This window comes from Eurosta solidaginis, chromosome 1, assembly GCF_040869045.1.
Source record: "Eurosta solidaginis isolate ZX-2024a chromosome 1, ASM4086904v1, whole genome shotgun sequence".
Lineage (NCBI taxonomy): Eukaryota > Metazoa > Arthropoda > Insecta > Diptera > Tephritidae > Eurosta > Eurosta solidaginis.
The window spans coordinates 4,953,649-4,968,445 of NC_090319.1; the positions used below are offsets into that span (position 1 = coordinate 4,953,649).

At 33.2% G+C, this 14,797-nt stretch overlaps 2 protein-coding genes across 2 annotated transcripts in view; one reads left to right on the plus strand and one right to left on the minus strand.

The window, feature by feature from the left end:
• The window catches only part of Dpck (Dephospho-CoA kinase), a 435,691-nt gene that overhangs the window by 319,962 nt on the left and 100,932 nt on the right, over window positions 1-14,797 (plus strand). The gene's annotated exons all lie outside the window — the stretch shown is intronic.
• Window positions 9,548-10,371, minus strand: LOC137238832 (D-aminoacyl-tRNA deacylase-like). The gene is made up of 4 exons (XM_067763863.1): window positions 10,329-10,371; window positions 10,180-10,270; window positions 9,904-10,115; window positions 9,548-9,843 (listed from the first exon to the last, which is right to left on the minus strand). Exons 1-4 carry the CDS (start codon window positions 10,369-10,371, stop codon window positions 9,674-9,676), a joined length of 516 nt encoding a protein of 171 aa, XP_067619964.1. The 3' UTR covers window positions 9,548-9,673.

The window sequence follows — 14,797 nt, forward strand, 5'->3', positions numbered from 1 at the left end:
GTTCATTAAAAACAAACAAGCCAGTTTGTATTTCGATAGGGTTTTTTGACATTGGGCCGTTTTTTCTTTATTTTTTCTGACAAATGAAAATTTTGTTTTTAGTTTCAAAATTTTGTGCATAAAAACACAACTAAATTCAAAGTGTAAATTGTGTGTGCAAATTAGTTTTCAATAAGTGTACATTTTTCAGTTTTTCATAGTTAAGGAATTGACCTCCAGATTCTTGTGTTACACAAATATAGTGAACTTGTCACAATAATTTGAAAAACTCTACGCTTTTTGCACTTAAAGGAGTAACCCTCCGTAATAAATTAAACTTTTAATGAAAATCAATAACTCTGAACTGAACACTTTTCGCCATGATATAAAATTAAAATGCTGTGAAACAGGAGCAACACTTTTGTGACTACATAAACTCAGTTTCAATCTTTTACGTCTCTGCCAGAACCCTAATTGACCGTTTTCAACCGAAACAACAATGGCAACCCAGATTTTCCCATTATGCTCACTTAAGCGAGTGCCTGTCAAAAAGAAGTCAACAGACTTGTACTTGTACACTATGATCAAATAGACCAGCTGTCAAGCGAAAAAATCTAAAAATTTTGATTTTCATCAACGCCATAGCGGAATGATACAAGAAGCATGGTGACGTACCTACAAACATAAATAAAAATTCCATGTACTTTGTTTTTGTAAATTCGATGGACAAATGTCAAAATCGTACGGCACCGGAAGTTGACGTATCAAATCAAATAAAAAAAGTTTATAATCAGCTGTTCCATGCTGCCACCTTGTATCGTTGCGCCATGATCAACGCGAAGCCGACAACAAATACGTGTGAGCACGACATCGCCCGATACGCACGCAACTACACGTTGCTAGGTAACCATCAAGCAAATTTTGTGCGTTGCCCGGCAGCTTTAGACTCTGGTATAATGTTTGGATTCCGTGTTTTTCTGTTTTAATCTCTAATGTTTTCTCAATTTTTTCAAATATACTTTCCTAAAGATGGTTTTTAATAAATTAGTTTTTTATTACAAAAATTAATTTTTTATTACTAGTTCTCATGGCTGGAATACCCAGGTACCACACGTAGTTCTCACGTTTTATCGTAATCTACAAATATAAACGAGTTAAAATTTTGTGGCATCGTATGGGAATAAGTTTTCTACAAAAAGGGGAGACAATTTTTTCAAATATACTTTCATAAAGATGATTTTTTAATAAATTAGTATTTTGTTACTAGTACTCATGGCTGGGATACCCAGGTACCACTCGTAGTTCTCACTTTTTTACGTAATCTACAAATAGAAACGAGTTAAAATTTTGTGGCATCGTATGGGAATAAGTTTTCTACAAAAAGGAGAGAAAATTTTTTCAAATATACTTTCATAAAGATGGTTTTTTAATAAATTAGTTTTTTATTATTAAAATTAGTTTTTTATTACTAGTTCTCGTGGCTGGGATACCCAGGTACCATAAATAGTTCTCACGTATGAACTGCCTTGTGGTACTCGTGTACCCACCCATGCGAACTAAGAAGAAAAATTATTCATGAACAGGACGGTTAATTTATTTATTTATTTATTCAGTCTATGAACATACAGGTCTTACAGACTGCCAATAATGGTAGATACAAAAAATATTAACACAAAGATAACAAAATATACATGTAAATATATAGTTTACAATAAATAATAAGTTCTTATAACAAACAAAATAAAAACAATTAAATATCTGACTTTAAAATATTTATAAAAGCGTCCCTACACATCGAAAAATCAAGCTCAATAGAAGATGAAATCTTATTGAGTTCGTTCCTTCCATAATTGGTTCTAATATTGATACCATAAAACGGGCAAACATTACGAAGATCCCTCCTTGGAACATTAAAATTAATTTCCACAAGAAGGGCAGCGCAGTCTACATCTCCGTGGATAATGCCAAACAAGAAAATGAAGGAGAGAATAGATCTCCTGGCTTCCAGAGATTTAAGATTCAAAAGAAGAAAACGAGCAGTATATGGAGGAAGAGGGTATGTAAACCTTAATGACCGTAAAGCATACTTAAGAAAAACTTTTTGAACTCGCTCAAGCCTGTTGATGGAGAATTGTTGGAAAGGTCTCCAAATGATGGTAGCATACTCAAGATGAGAACGCACAAATGAGGAGTAGAGTACTTTTAAAGTATACGGGTCAGAAAACTCCGAAATATTACGCCGAATGAAGCCTAGCATAGCATAGGCCTCGGCAATGATGAAATCAATATGGTTCACGAGCATAAATTTTGTATCAAATACAACACCAAGATCTTTGATTTTTTCAGTCTGCAACGTACTGTTAGCGATACTATACGAACTGTTGAGATTTGAACGAGATTTTGAGTAGGTTACGTGGAAACATTTATTTATATTTAATGAAAGATGAAATCTAATGCACCAGGAGTAAAGTTTATCAGTATCAACTTGAAGATTAATCATATCGTTTGCGGAATTTACAACAGAGTAAAATTTGAGATCATTGGCGTACAACAGAAATCTAGCGTAAGAGAAGCATGAGCTAATGTCATTGATGAATAAGACAAGATGGTCCCAAAATGCTACCCTGCGGGACGCCCGATGTCGCCAAAGAGGGATCTGATGATACCCCATTAATAGAGACGGCACACCATCTATTAATTGGATATGAATTTAGCCACTGCAAAAAGGTTGAATGAATGCCAAGGCAGTACAGTTTGTGAATTAGAACATCATGCGATACCTTATCATAAGCTTTGGAAAAGTCGGTGTAAATACAGTCGACCTGAAGACCAGATGAAAAGGCAGAGATACAATATTCACTGAACTCCACAAGATTGGAAACGGTAGAGCGACCAGAAACAAACTCATGCTGTCTCGGACAGATCAAGTGCTTTACTGAAAAATAAATCTTTTCCTTGACAACGCACTCAAATAGCTTAGAAACGGTGGACAGCTTTGAAATTGGCCTGTAATTGCAGACATCAGTCTTACTGCCAGATTTATAAATAGTAGTTATCGAGGCGAATTTCCAAGCATCAATAAACTCACCAAAGCTAAGTGACAAATTGAACATGATCTCTAACGGGACAACTAGGGAAGCGCATCCTTTTAGCAAGGTAGCTGAGAGACCATCAATGTCAGCTTTAGTAGAGTTGCTCAGTTTCGAGATGTCACTGAAGATATCTTCAAATGAAATTGACATTGAACCAAAATTTAGGGACGAAGAAGTTTCAGACGAGAAGTCAGACGAGGGAATAGCGTCATGATTAGCAAAATTAGAACTAAAAAATTCAGCAAAGGCGTTAGCCACATTGTGGGGAGTGTTGGCAGGTCTGTCATTGTAGAAGACGGAGGCAGGCACCGAAGAGCAAGATTTCTTCGACTTAACGTAATTCCAGAATGCTTTCGGGTTAGACTTTATATTCGTCTCAAAGCTTGTAATGTAGTTTCTGTAAAGAAGCTTCTCTAGACAGTTGAAATCCTTCATATAATGTTTATATTTGGTAAAAAATAACGGGTTTTTGGTTCTTTTAAACTTTTTGAAGAACTTTTTTCTTAAATTCTTCAACTTTTTTAACCTTGTTGTGTACCATGGAAACCTATATGGTTTCCTTTTCGCAACTGGTACATGCCTCGAACACAGATCAAAGAGAGTCGACTTAAATATTTCAAAGCAATGACCAACATCAGAGATGGAAAGCAAATTGGCCCAGTCTATTTCCGCTAGATCCTGATCGAGTTTAGAAAAATCACTCTTCGCAGAGTTAAATGAAAAATCATCAATTAAAGAGCGAGCTCCAAACTCATAAAATTCGAGTTTAAGAATTAAAGCAAAATGGTGCATATCCGTCAGGGCGAATGGCGCATGGCACTCAGAAAGATTAAAATATATGTCATTACTAATAAAAATTATTGATTTGATGTAAATTTAGAATTAAGATATTATCTATAACGTATGACTCAAAAGACTTAGTAATATTATTAGGGAATAGGCCTGACGCAGAGTAACCATGAGACCTAGAAATATCACAAAGGTTAAAATCCCCTAAAACACATAAGTGATTATCTCCTAATTTATTTAAAAATATTTAAAAATGCTGCCGTTTGTCTATATATTTTATTGTTTGTCTATATATTTTATTGTTGAATTGAAAATAGTTTTAACGTAAAGTGGTTCTTAGCGTATTTGTGATTTGCATATTTTTCACTTTGTTTTTGTGTTATGAACCATTGTTGAGCTGACTATGTCCAAAGTCTCCGATAGTGGTATTGATTTATACACACTCTTTTATGTCAAAAGATACCAATTTGCTGTTCTTTGCTAGCTCTACGGTCTCAAGTTTCTCTATTAGTTCTGTTGTGTTAGCTATTGCATATTCGTTCCTTAGCTCCAGAGTATCTTTCAATATCGTTTTTAAATATTTGGACAGTTTGTAACATAGAGCCGATTTAAAATTAATGATTGTCCTGATTGGAGTGTCCGGGTTGTAGATTTTTGGTAGCGCAATCAGTGGAGGAGCCGATGGGTTCATTTGGTCCAATCTATGTGACATGTTAGTATATACTATATTTGTTGCATTTGACATAAATACATATATAATATATTATATCGACTGCTGAGTGGAATATCACCCTATCTCGGCTGCCGTTTCGAAAACGCCCTATCTCAGAAAACATTTGTTTAACGCCCTATTTCAGAATTTGTTACCATATCTAAATTTAAAACTACATACTTCGTTCAAAAAAACAACAATGCTTAATACTTTCTGATTTATTAGCATTTTCAAATTTTACGGTCGCGACCGTTTGGAATATACAAATGAACTGAAAAAGTCTAAGCAGCTCGTTTCATGCGATATCCATATTGAAGTAAAATATTTGAAGGTCATCCAGGCCAAAACTTTGGTCAACATCCCGAGAACGAGGGCAAACATAGAAAAATGATTAGTACCACTGTCTGTTTGTATGCAAACTAGTCCCCCAATTTTTGAGATATATTCATAAAATTTGGTGAGCGGGTGTATTTGGATGTCCGATTAGACATTTGTCGGAACCGGCTGGATCGGACCGCTATAGCATATATCCTCCATGCTACCGATTTTTCACAAAAAGAGGATTTTTGTCATATCTTACTCAATTTAACAGATTGAAGCTTCAAACTTCACCATATAATTTCGTATACTGCACATATTGTTGCCTGAAAAAATTTATGAGATCGGTCGTATATATAGTATATATCCCCCCCAACCGATTGTTCAGATAAGAAACTTTTCGTAATTACTGCCCTATTTTAAGAGCTAGAGGCTTCAAATTTCAACGAATGCTTACGCATATAGCATATATTGTTGTCTGAAAAAATCATAAAGATCGGTGGTATATATAGTATATAAATGGTGGTATATATAGAATATATATATAGTATATATATATATTTTCGCAATTTTAGCCCCATTTTAACAGCTAGAAGCTTCAAATTTCACCGAATGCTTACATATATAGCATATATTGTTGTCTGAAAAAATCATAACAATCGGTTGTATATATAGTATATATCTCACACAACCGATTGTTCAGATAAGAAACTTTTCGCAATTTCTACCCCATTCTAACAGGTATAAGCTTCAAATTTCACCGATTGCTTAGGTATATAGTATATATTGTTGTGTCAAAAAATCATAGAGATCGGTGATATATATAATATATATATGTGGTATATATAGTATATATATATAGTATATATATATTTTTTTTTTGCGATTTCGGCCCCATTTTAACAGCTAGCAGCTTCAAATTTCACCAAATGCTTACGTGTATAGAACATATGGATGACTGAAAAAATCATTGCGATCGGTGGTATACATAGTACCACAGACCACAAAAAACGTGAAGCTTTGCATCCTTACACAAAGTACCTACCTATTTTTATTTTATATTTATCTTAAAAATCGTTTTGATATGTTCAAATTTCACCAAATGCTTACGTGTATAGTATATATTGTTGTCTGAAAAAATCATAGAGATCGGTGGTATATATTATATTACCCATACAAACTGTAACTTTTGCCCCTTTTTTACGGCTAGAAGCTTCAAAATTCATCAGATTTCTTCAAATAGTTACGTTTACGTAATATATTGTTGAAATACGTGATTCGTAGTCATAGTTTTTACACGCAGACCACAAAAAACCTGAAACTTTGCATCCTCACACAAAGTACCTACCTGTTTTTCTACCTTTCATGAAAATGAAATGGTATTTTAATTTCGTCACGAAACCCAAAATTGTAAGTCCTTAAAGGAAAATACATAGACCCACCATTAAGTATACCGAGATATTCAGGATGAAGAGCTGAGTTGATTTAGCCATGTCCGTCTGTCGGTCTGTCCATCTGTCTGTTTGTATGCAAACGAGTCCCTCAATTTTTGAGATATCTTGATAAAATTTGGGGAGCGGGTGTATTTGGGTGTCCGATTAGACATTTGACGGAACCGGCCGGATCGGAGCACTATAGCATATATCCTCCATACAACCGATTTTTCAGAAAAAGAGGATTTTTGTCATGTCTTACTCAATTTAACAGATTGAAGATTCAAACTTCACCATATAATTTCGTATATTGCACATATTGTTGCCTGAAAAAATTGATGATATCGGTCGTATATATAGTATATATTCCCCACAACCGATTATTCAGATAAGAAACTTTTCGTAATTACTGCCCCATTTTAAGAGCTAGAGGCTTCAAATTTCAACGATTGCTTACGCATATAGCATATATTGTTGTCTGAAAAAATCATAAAGATCGGTGGTATATATAGTATATATATGGTGGTATATATAGTATATATATAGTATATATATATATTTTCGCAATTTTAGCCCCATTTTAACATCTAGAAGCTTCAAATTTCACCGGATGCTTACGTATATAGCATATATTGTTGTCTGAAAAAATCATAGCGATCGGTTGTATATATAGTATATATCTCATACAACCGATTGTTAAGATAAGAAACTTTTCGCAATTTCTACCCCATTCTAACAGCTATAAGCTTCAAATTTCACCGATTGCTTACGTATATAGTATATATTGTTGTGTCAAAAAATCATAGAGATCGGTGATATATATAATATATATATGATGGTATATATAGTATATATATATATTTTTTTTTGCGATTTCGGCCCCATTTTAACAGCTAGAAGCTTCAAATTTCACCAAATGCTTACGTGTATAGCATATATTGATGTCTGAAAAAATCATTGAGATTGGTGGTATATATATTATATACTTCATATAAACTGTCATTTTTGCCCCTTTTTTATGGCTAGAAGCTTCAAAATTCATCGAATTTCATCAAATAGTTACGTTTACGTCATATATTTTTGAAATACGTGATTCGTAGTCATAGTTTTTACATGCAGATCACAAAAAACGTCAAGCTTTGCATCCTCACACAAAGTACCTACCTATTTTTTATTTTATATTTATCTTAAAAATCGTTTAGATATGTTCAAATTTCACCAAATGCTTACGTGTATAGCATATACTGTTGTAAAAAATCATAGAGACCGGTGGTATATATATTATATACCCCATATAAACTGTAATTTTTGTCCCTTTTTTACGGCTAGAAGCTTCAAAATTCATCAGATTTCATCAAATAGTTACGTACTCAGCATTTAGGCGATTAAATGTTGAATTTCCCTACATATCAATAAAATTTGATTACTCTTTCTGACTAAATAATGAGTTATCATACAATTGAACAAACGGAATAATCAAATATGAATACTTTTGACGATCAAAAACTGAAAAGCATTTTTTGATCACTTTTTGGAATCATTTTTGAATTCCTTTGATGATTAAATTCTAATATTTCATAAAAACCAACAGAAAGAATAATCAAATATGCTTACCCTTAATGATCCAAAACTGAATATAGCTTTTCAATCATATTTGAATCAAATGTGTTTACTTTAGGTGATCAAAAGTTATAATCATTTTTAGTTCAGCGTTCTGAATCTTTTCTGACTATATTTGTTGACTGAATAATGAACTTATACTTGTTAAAATTTTACTTTTCATTGAAAATCTTATTTTTTTCACATACACACATTTTTTCAATCATGAAGTTCAGAAAATACATATATGTAAATATGTATATAAAAATTTTATTATTAAGATATTCTTCAAGATATAATGCAAATGCTGCTCGTGACCGAAGATTTCCCCAACCATTTCCCCACCTACGGCTTCCCAGATAATGCATAATAGTTGGACAATACAAAGGTTGTGAGCTATTTCAAGCCCAGGTAAGTGAAACTCTCTTGACATGTGTACCTGGATATGTCTTCAACATCCCGTACCGTATCGTATTTTAAGATAGTGACGACCATAGTTGATGTTGGATGTTGTAGTCGCAGGTGTATATCGGTCAAGTTTGTTTGCGAGTGACCTGTGGTTCAAATAGCTCACTTCTGCATGCTTTCTTCCCCTGATGAAATAAGAAGATTACTATGTAGTATCTTATTTTGAATGAGATTTGAAGAATAAATGCATCATAACCGCATTCAAAAATGATTCAAAAATCTTAACCAAAACGATTGAAATATGTTCACGAATATGATCAGAAAATAACTAATATTACTGTAAAACAATTACAGCCAAATTTTAAAACGATATCAAATATGAATAAAAAGCGTTTCGAAACAGGAATCATAAATGATTATTCAAGAATAATCAAATTTAAGGTACATTTTTCTCCCGACGATACATTAATTTTCGAACAAAAAATGCTTTAAAATTTGAATGTTTTTAGTCATCTTGGGGTATGATATTTAAATATTTTTTGATGAAAATTTTCAAAAAAATGCTGGCTGGGCTGTGGCCCATACATACACATAGGGGGGAGTTTGTCAAATTCAAGGAACTTAATTTGATGTTTGTAAAGGAAGGGAAATATAAAAAAATTTTGTAACTACCATTATGGGTTTAAAGATTTTTTAAATTATCTTATTTTCAACTTTCAACTGAGCTTGCACCTTGAAGTATCCTTACTTGAACACAAGCTCAGAGGTGATTTGGTGGAAACTTCCAAATGCTAAAATTTGGCTGAGTTATTAAAGTTTTAAAGAAAACAAAATTTGAAAAAAATTTAAAACTGTATCGAAACGGCTAAGAAATTTTTACTTATCCCACTGTTGTCTAAACTTAGAATTACCCTTCGCAGACTAATATGACTGTAACTGATGTAGTTTTCAACCGATTTTAAACATTTTTGGAGAGACAAAACTTCATTCTTTAAAATGGAATACACACTTTTAGGATATGTTTGAATATTTGTGTGTATGCATCCAACAAAACATTTTTTATTAATTGGTGATATACAAAAAGGATATAAACTGTAAAATCGGGTTATAGTCAACAAATTTATAGGCTCGCAAGTGTCCAAAGGTACGGGTTTCCGGGAAAAATCTGGTATGCTGTCATTCTTAGATCTTCGAGATCAACTAAAAAATGATATGACTTCCCACATACAGTGTAATTGCTTAAACTTTATACAGAAAAACTTCTAAAGACATTACAACGAAATAATATTTCATAGAATGTTGAATAAATGTATACTTATATTTTTACACAAAAACACCCTACATTACTTTTCTACTTCGTTGAGACAGTGATCGTCTTTACCTTCGTTGGCATCCTCCAATTTTGATTGAGCCTGCCTTTCAGCTTTTACATCCTCAATGGGAGATTCCAATTCTACTGTAACAGGGCCATCGTTTTGTATATACACCTGCATATAGGCACCGAATTTACCATCTATAAAAAAAATTATTATAAATAGAATAGTATAGTTTAAGTGATGTCACACCTGTTTACCTTTTATTTTGTGGACATTATATTCATTTTGCAAACGTTTCAAGAACCTATTATACAACTTTTGTGCGGCATCAGCTTGCATAGCCAAATGAAAGTCGGGCTTATTGCCTTTAAGTCGATGATAAAGTGTGAATTGCGAGACACATAATATTTCCAAATTTCGTTTTCCTTGGGTATCTTCGAATAGGCGTAGGGCAAGAAGTTTGCGTACCCTATCGACAGTTCAAAAATGCTATGTGTATCTATACAATAAAAAATCGCAATATGCGCACCTACAGATAATCCACGTCCCTTTCTGTATCCGAATGTGTCATGCCTACAAGAACACATAGACCACGTCCTATGGAGCTGATAAGGTTGTCACCAACTTGGTAAAAATGAAAGATTAATTATATACATGTTTAAATTTATATTTATTTATATACCTCTTACTTTTGCTGTAGTGACACTTTGTACTATAACTTTCATTTTTATGAATTCACTTTACTGAATAATAATTGAAAATAAATAAAACCGTTTAAAAATGTGATGTGAGTATCACTTAGTGTCACTAATATTCGTCACAATCACGATATTTCCTCCAAATTTTTCACTTAATAAAATCATTCAGATGAAATATTGCAAATTAAATATGACTATTAAAAGAAATTTGAGCATAGAGATTTGAGGTTTGAACATATGGGTATAAGTCTGACATCCTGTGAAGTATAGTCTTGCAACTACGTAACGCAGTGGCCCCTACGCTTACAGACTCACGGTATTTTGAGATGTCCATTGCGGACAGAACTCCTGGGGAAACAAGAAATCCTGGTCCTGACTCAGAGGCCTGGTTAATTGACGGATCAAAATTTGAAATCCATGCTATAGAAGTTTGCGGAGAAAATGTCTACGAAAAGGCTTAATTCCAGTATCAATAATTGTTTAGAGGTAGTGGAAAGTTATTTTTACTAACTTTCTTAATATATTCCATAAGCTTCACCAAATTATAGTGGAAGAAAATTTGTGGAAATAACTTTCCACTGACACTAAAACTTTGGTGGTAGTCAACAATTTAGCAAATAAAACTATTTTAATGATAATTTTAAGCAGAGCTGCGCTTATAGCACATTTGTTTTTGTTTTGCCCTGATGAATAGGCACAGATACAAATTCACACTTTGAATATAAAAAAATTTCATAGCACTGCCACATGCCCTCACATATATATTCGATTCATATGAAAGTGCCCAAATTTCATATGAAGCCAAGGCACTCCGGTATGATATTCAAATTTACACTAGCAAACTGACAACAAACAACTTTTAAAAAAGTATTGTAGCACTGAGAAAAACTTTTATTCAAAATTTATTCATTAAGGGGACCATAAAAATTCTATAAACATTTAAAATACATTTTTATTATTATTTTTTTTTTTCAATTTAAAAAAGTTTCAGTGTACATATAATTTTGTATATGTATTGTGATTTGCACTTCAATTACTTTTTCTAAAAACTCAGCTTATTTTTTATTCACACGACACAATGCAAACCTTAATTAATATTTTGTTAGCAATTTTTTTGTTTGCTTTTCAGTTAAATACATAAAGGAATTACTGGTAAATATAACATGACAGCCAGATTAAATAAACTAAATATTTTGGTGCAGAGTAAAGGGCTAATTAAACTTCCTTAACCCTAACGCCATAGTCGTAACCATACCCATAACCATACATATAACCATCTCCAATGTGATCGATTAATGGTGCCTTAACCTAAAAATCGTGAAAATTTCATAAAAATAAAGAAAAAAAATTACAAACATATTCCACAAAAAAAATTAGTCTCTTAGTCATAACGTATCCAAAACAATAAATAAAATCTACAAAAAGTTAATGAATTCTCCAACTCAAATATTTTTAGGTTATGGATATGGCGAAGAAATTGGTTGGCTATGGTATGGTTATGGCGTTAGTGTTATGGTATGGCATCACTAATCGATTACATTGATTTCCATAAGGTAGGTCCGATGAGCTGTTTTATCGGGTTATGGCTTTATGGTCACCATTAATTGGCCCTTAAGTACCGTTACCGTGTGCCATAGGTCTACACTCAGAGAAAAAATCGTTCTAAAACGAACGAAACCAAGTTCAAAATGAAGAACATTCGTTGACAAAAGTGTTAAGTACGTATTTTCGGTAAAAGTCTAGTTGAGGGGTGAAAGCTAATACGCGTCCAAAAATATCGAGAGAAGTGTCAAAAGACGCGTATCGAACTCGACAACAATAATTCGAAGGGGGAAGGAAAATAAAAATTGTATCTCTGTCCGGATATATTTGCAGTTGAAGTTAGCAATTTTCATGTGGTTGTTGTAATGTTGCTGTGCACTGAAAAAAATTTTGTGTACAAAGGGATTTTGCAAGCATTTAATTTTGATCCCATCCCATTGGTGGACCGGCCAGGGTAATTTTTTATAAGCGCGGCCGAAGATCGCCAACGCAGAAATGTGTTCTGCGAAAAAATGCTATGGATCCGACCCCGGTTTCGGAGGGACCCCATTTTTCGGGTTTTCGCTAATATCTTTTGAACGAGTTAAAATTTTTATTTTCCGTCTTCGGATTATTGTTGTCGAGGTCCATACGAGTCTTTTGACACCTCTCTCGATATGTTTGGACGCGTATTAGCAGTCGACTCCTCAACTAGACTTTTGCCGAAAAAACGTACTTAATACCGATTTCACACAGAGGCTTAATGAAATAATTAGTCGAGTTTTCTACATTAAAGCCCTAATTGAACTCGATCTTCCATACAAAATACAAATTCTTTATTATCTCATTATAGCTTTATTGAATGCCTAATCCAGTGAAAAATCCAGTCGGCTTTGCTTGGTGCTTCGATTTTTATTGTCAATGTAACAAATGACAATCAAATAATTAATTATTTTCAATAATTTACGAAAAATACGAAAAAAATTCAAAATTTAATTTTCGCTGCATTTGCTGCAAAAGATAATATGGCTTTTTCGAAAGTAGGCACATATTTGGTTAGGCGCAACATCTATGGTATAACAGACTTTTGTCAACGAATGTTCTTCATTTTGAACTTGTTTCGTTCGTTTTAGAACGATTTTTTCTCTGAGTCTAGACCTATGGCACACGGTAACGGTACTTACTCTGCACCAAAATATTCTGTTTATTTAATCTGGCTGTCATGTGATGTTTATCAGTAATTCCTTTATTTATTAAACTGAAAAACAAACAAAAAAATTGCTAACAAAATATTAATTGCGGTTTCCATTGTGTCGAGTGAATAATGAAATAAGCAAACGTTGTTTTGTCAAGTTATTAGAAAATGGTATGAAAAATAACTTCAAAACTAAAGCTAAATCTCTTTAAAGCAAGAGCTAAGTTTTTTTAAATTTAATTTGCTTAACAAATAGAAAAACATATTTCAATACGTTTATACATATCGTTAGCTTAATGTGAAAATGTGCTAAGTCAACTTTTACGAATTTTACAGGAAACGAAAAAAAATGAATAACTTTTGAAATTACCTTCTTTTTTCAAAACTGTGAATGAGTATACCTTAACTGCAATGCTTTTGAGTGTAGAAGCTTTGAAAAAAATAAAAATCATGTATGCCAATGGGTTCAGTAGACGTAACACCAGTGACTTTAAGGACCCATGACGTTGAAGGCACTTTATATATCCTTGGTCAGAAGTGGTATTGAATATTGCTCAATAATATGGAATCATTTCTATGAATCTAACTCCTATAAAATTGAGAGAGTTCAAACATTTTTTACTAAAATTGCTTTACGTATGCTTCACGGGCCAGACGGCCTCCCATCATATACCAGCAGGGGCAAATTGGCTTGGTCTTCGGGCTTTGCATGACAGAACAACTTGAATCTCACTCATGCTTGTCTATAATGTAATAAACGTTAGCACGAATTGCTCTGATTTATCTAATTTGTTCATTCCATATATTCCAATGCGTGATCTTCGGCTTAATAGATTATTTATCGAAACAACTCATAAAGCGATTTATGCTATGAATGAACCTATAACTAGGACTCTACATCTAGCAAATCGATTCAGTAGTATTTTTAATTTTAATAACAGCTTATATAAGTTTAAGCTGGAATTGTTTTCTATTTTTAACTAGTCTGTAACAAAGCATGTAGTTTTCGACATGTAAGAATTGAAGTAGATTATGGTCAGCACAAAACATTTATCGTACACCAAAGACATGTCTCAATTGGGTAAATCCAATTTCAAGGGGTTGTGTAAGCAACCCTCTCAAGGGGTTCCCAGCGCAATATATAGCTTCTCCAACCCAATTGCCAACCTCATCTACCCGGTGCGAATTCTGTTTCATTGACAGCCGAGGCTCTGGCGACTCCAAGTTCCTCATGGATCTAGGGGGTGGGGAGGACGGGATGGCCTAGAAGGTTTAATATGGTCATATAAATCGTTCCCGAGATGGTCGGACTAGTACCTTAATAGTGCTTTGTTACCGGAACGTACCGGATCTATATGCGGCAAAGGACCATCAACATCGGCCCAAAGCCTTCGGGGAGTGTCTTTATCGTTAATACAACAACAACAACAAATCATGTACTTTTAGACTGAATGAATTAAATAAGTAAATAAAAGGCGCGCACAAAGAAATGACTAGTAATTCAGATTGATATTATTGACTGCTTGACAGCACATTTTTTTTTTTAACACTTGGCGACTTAGCACATTTACACATCATTGCAAACAGCATGTAAAAATTTAAAATTAAAATATTTTTTTCTTGTAATCGATGTATTTTGAATTCAGTTTTAAAACTGCATTAAAATAAAATTTTTCAAAAAAAAAGTGACTTAGCACATTTTCACATTAAGCTAACGATATGTATTTTTTTCCAAGT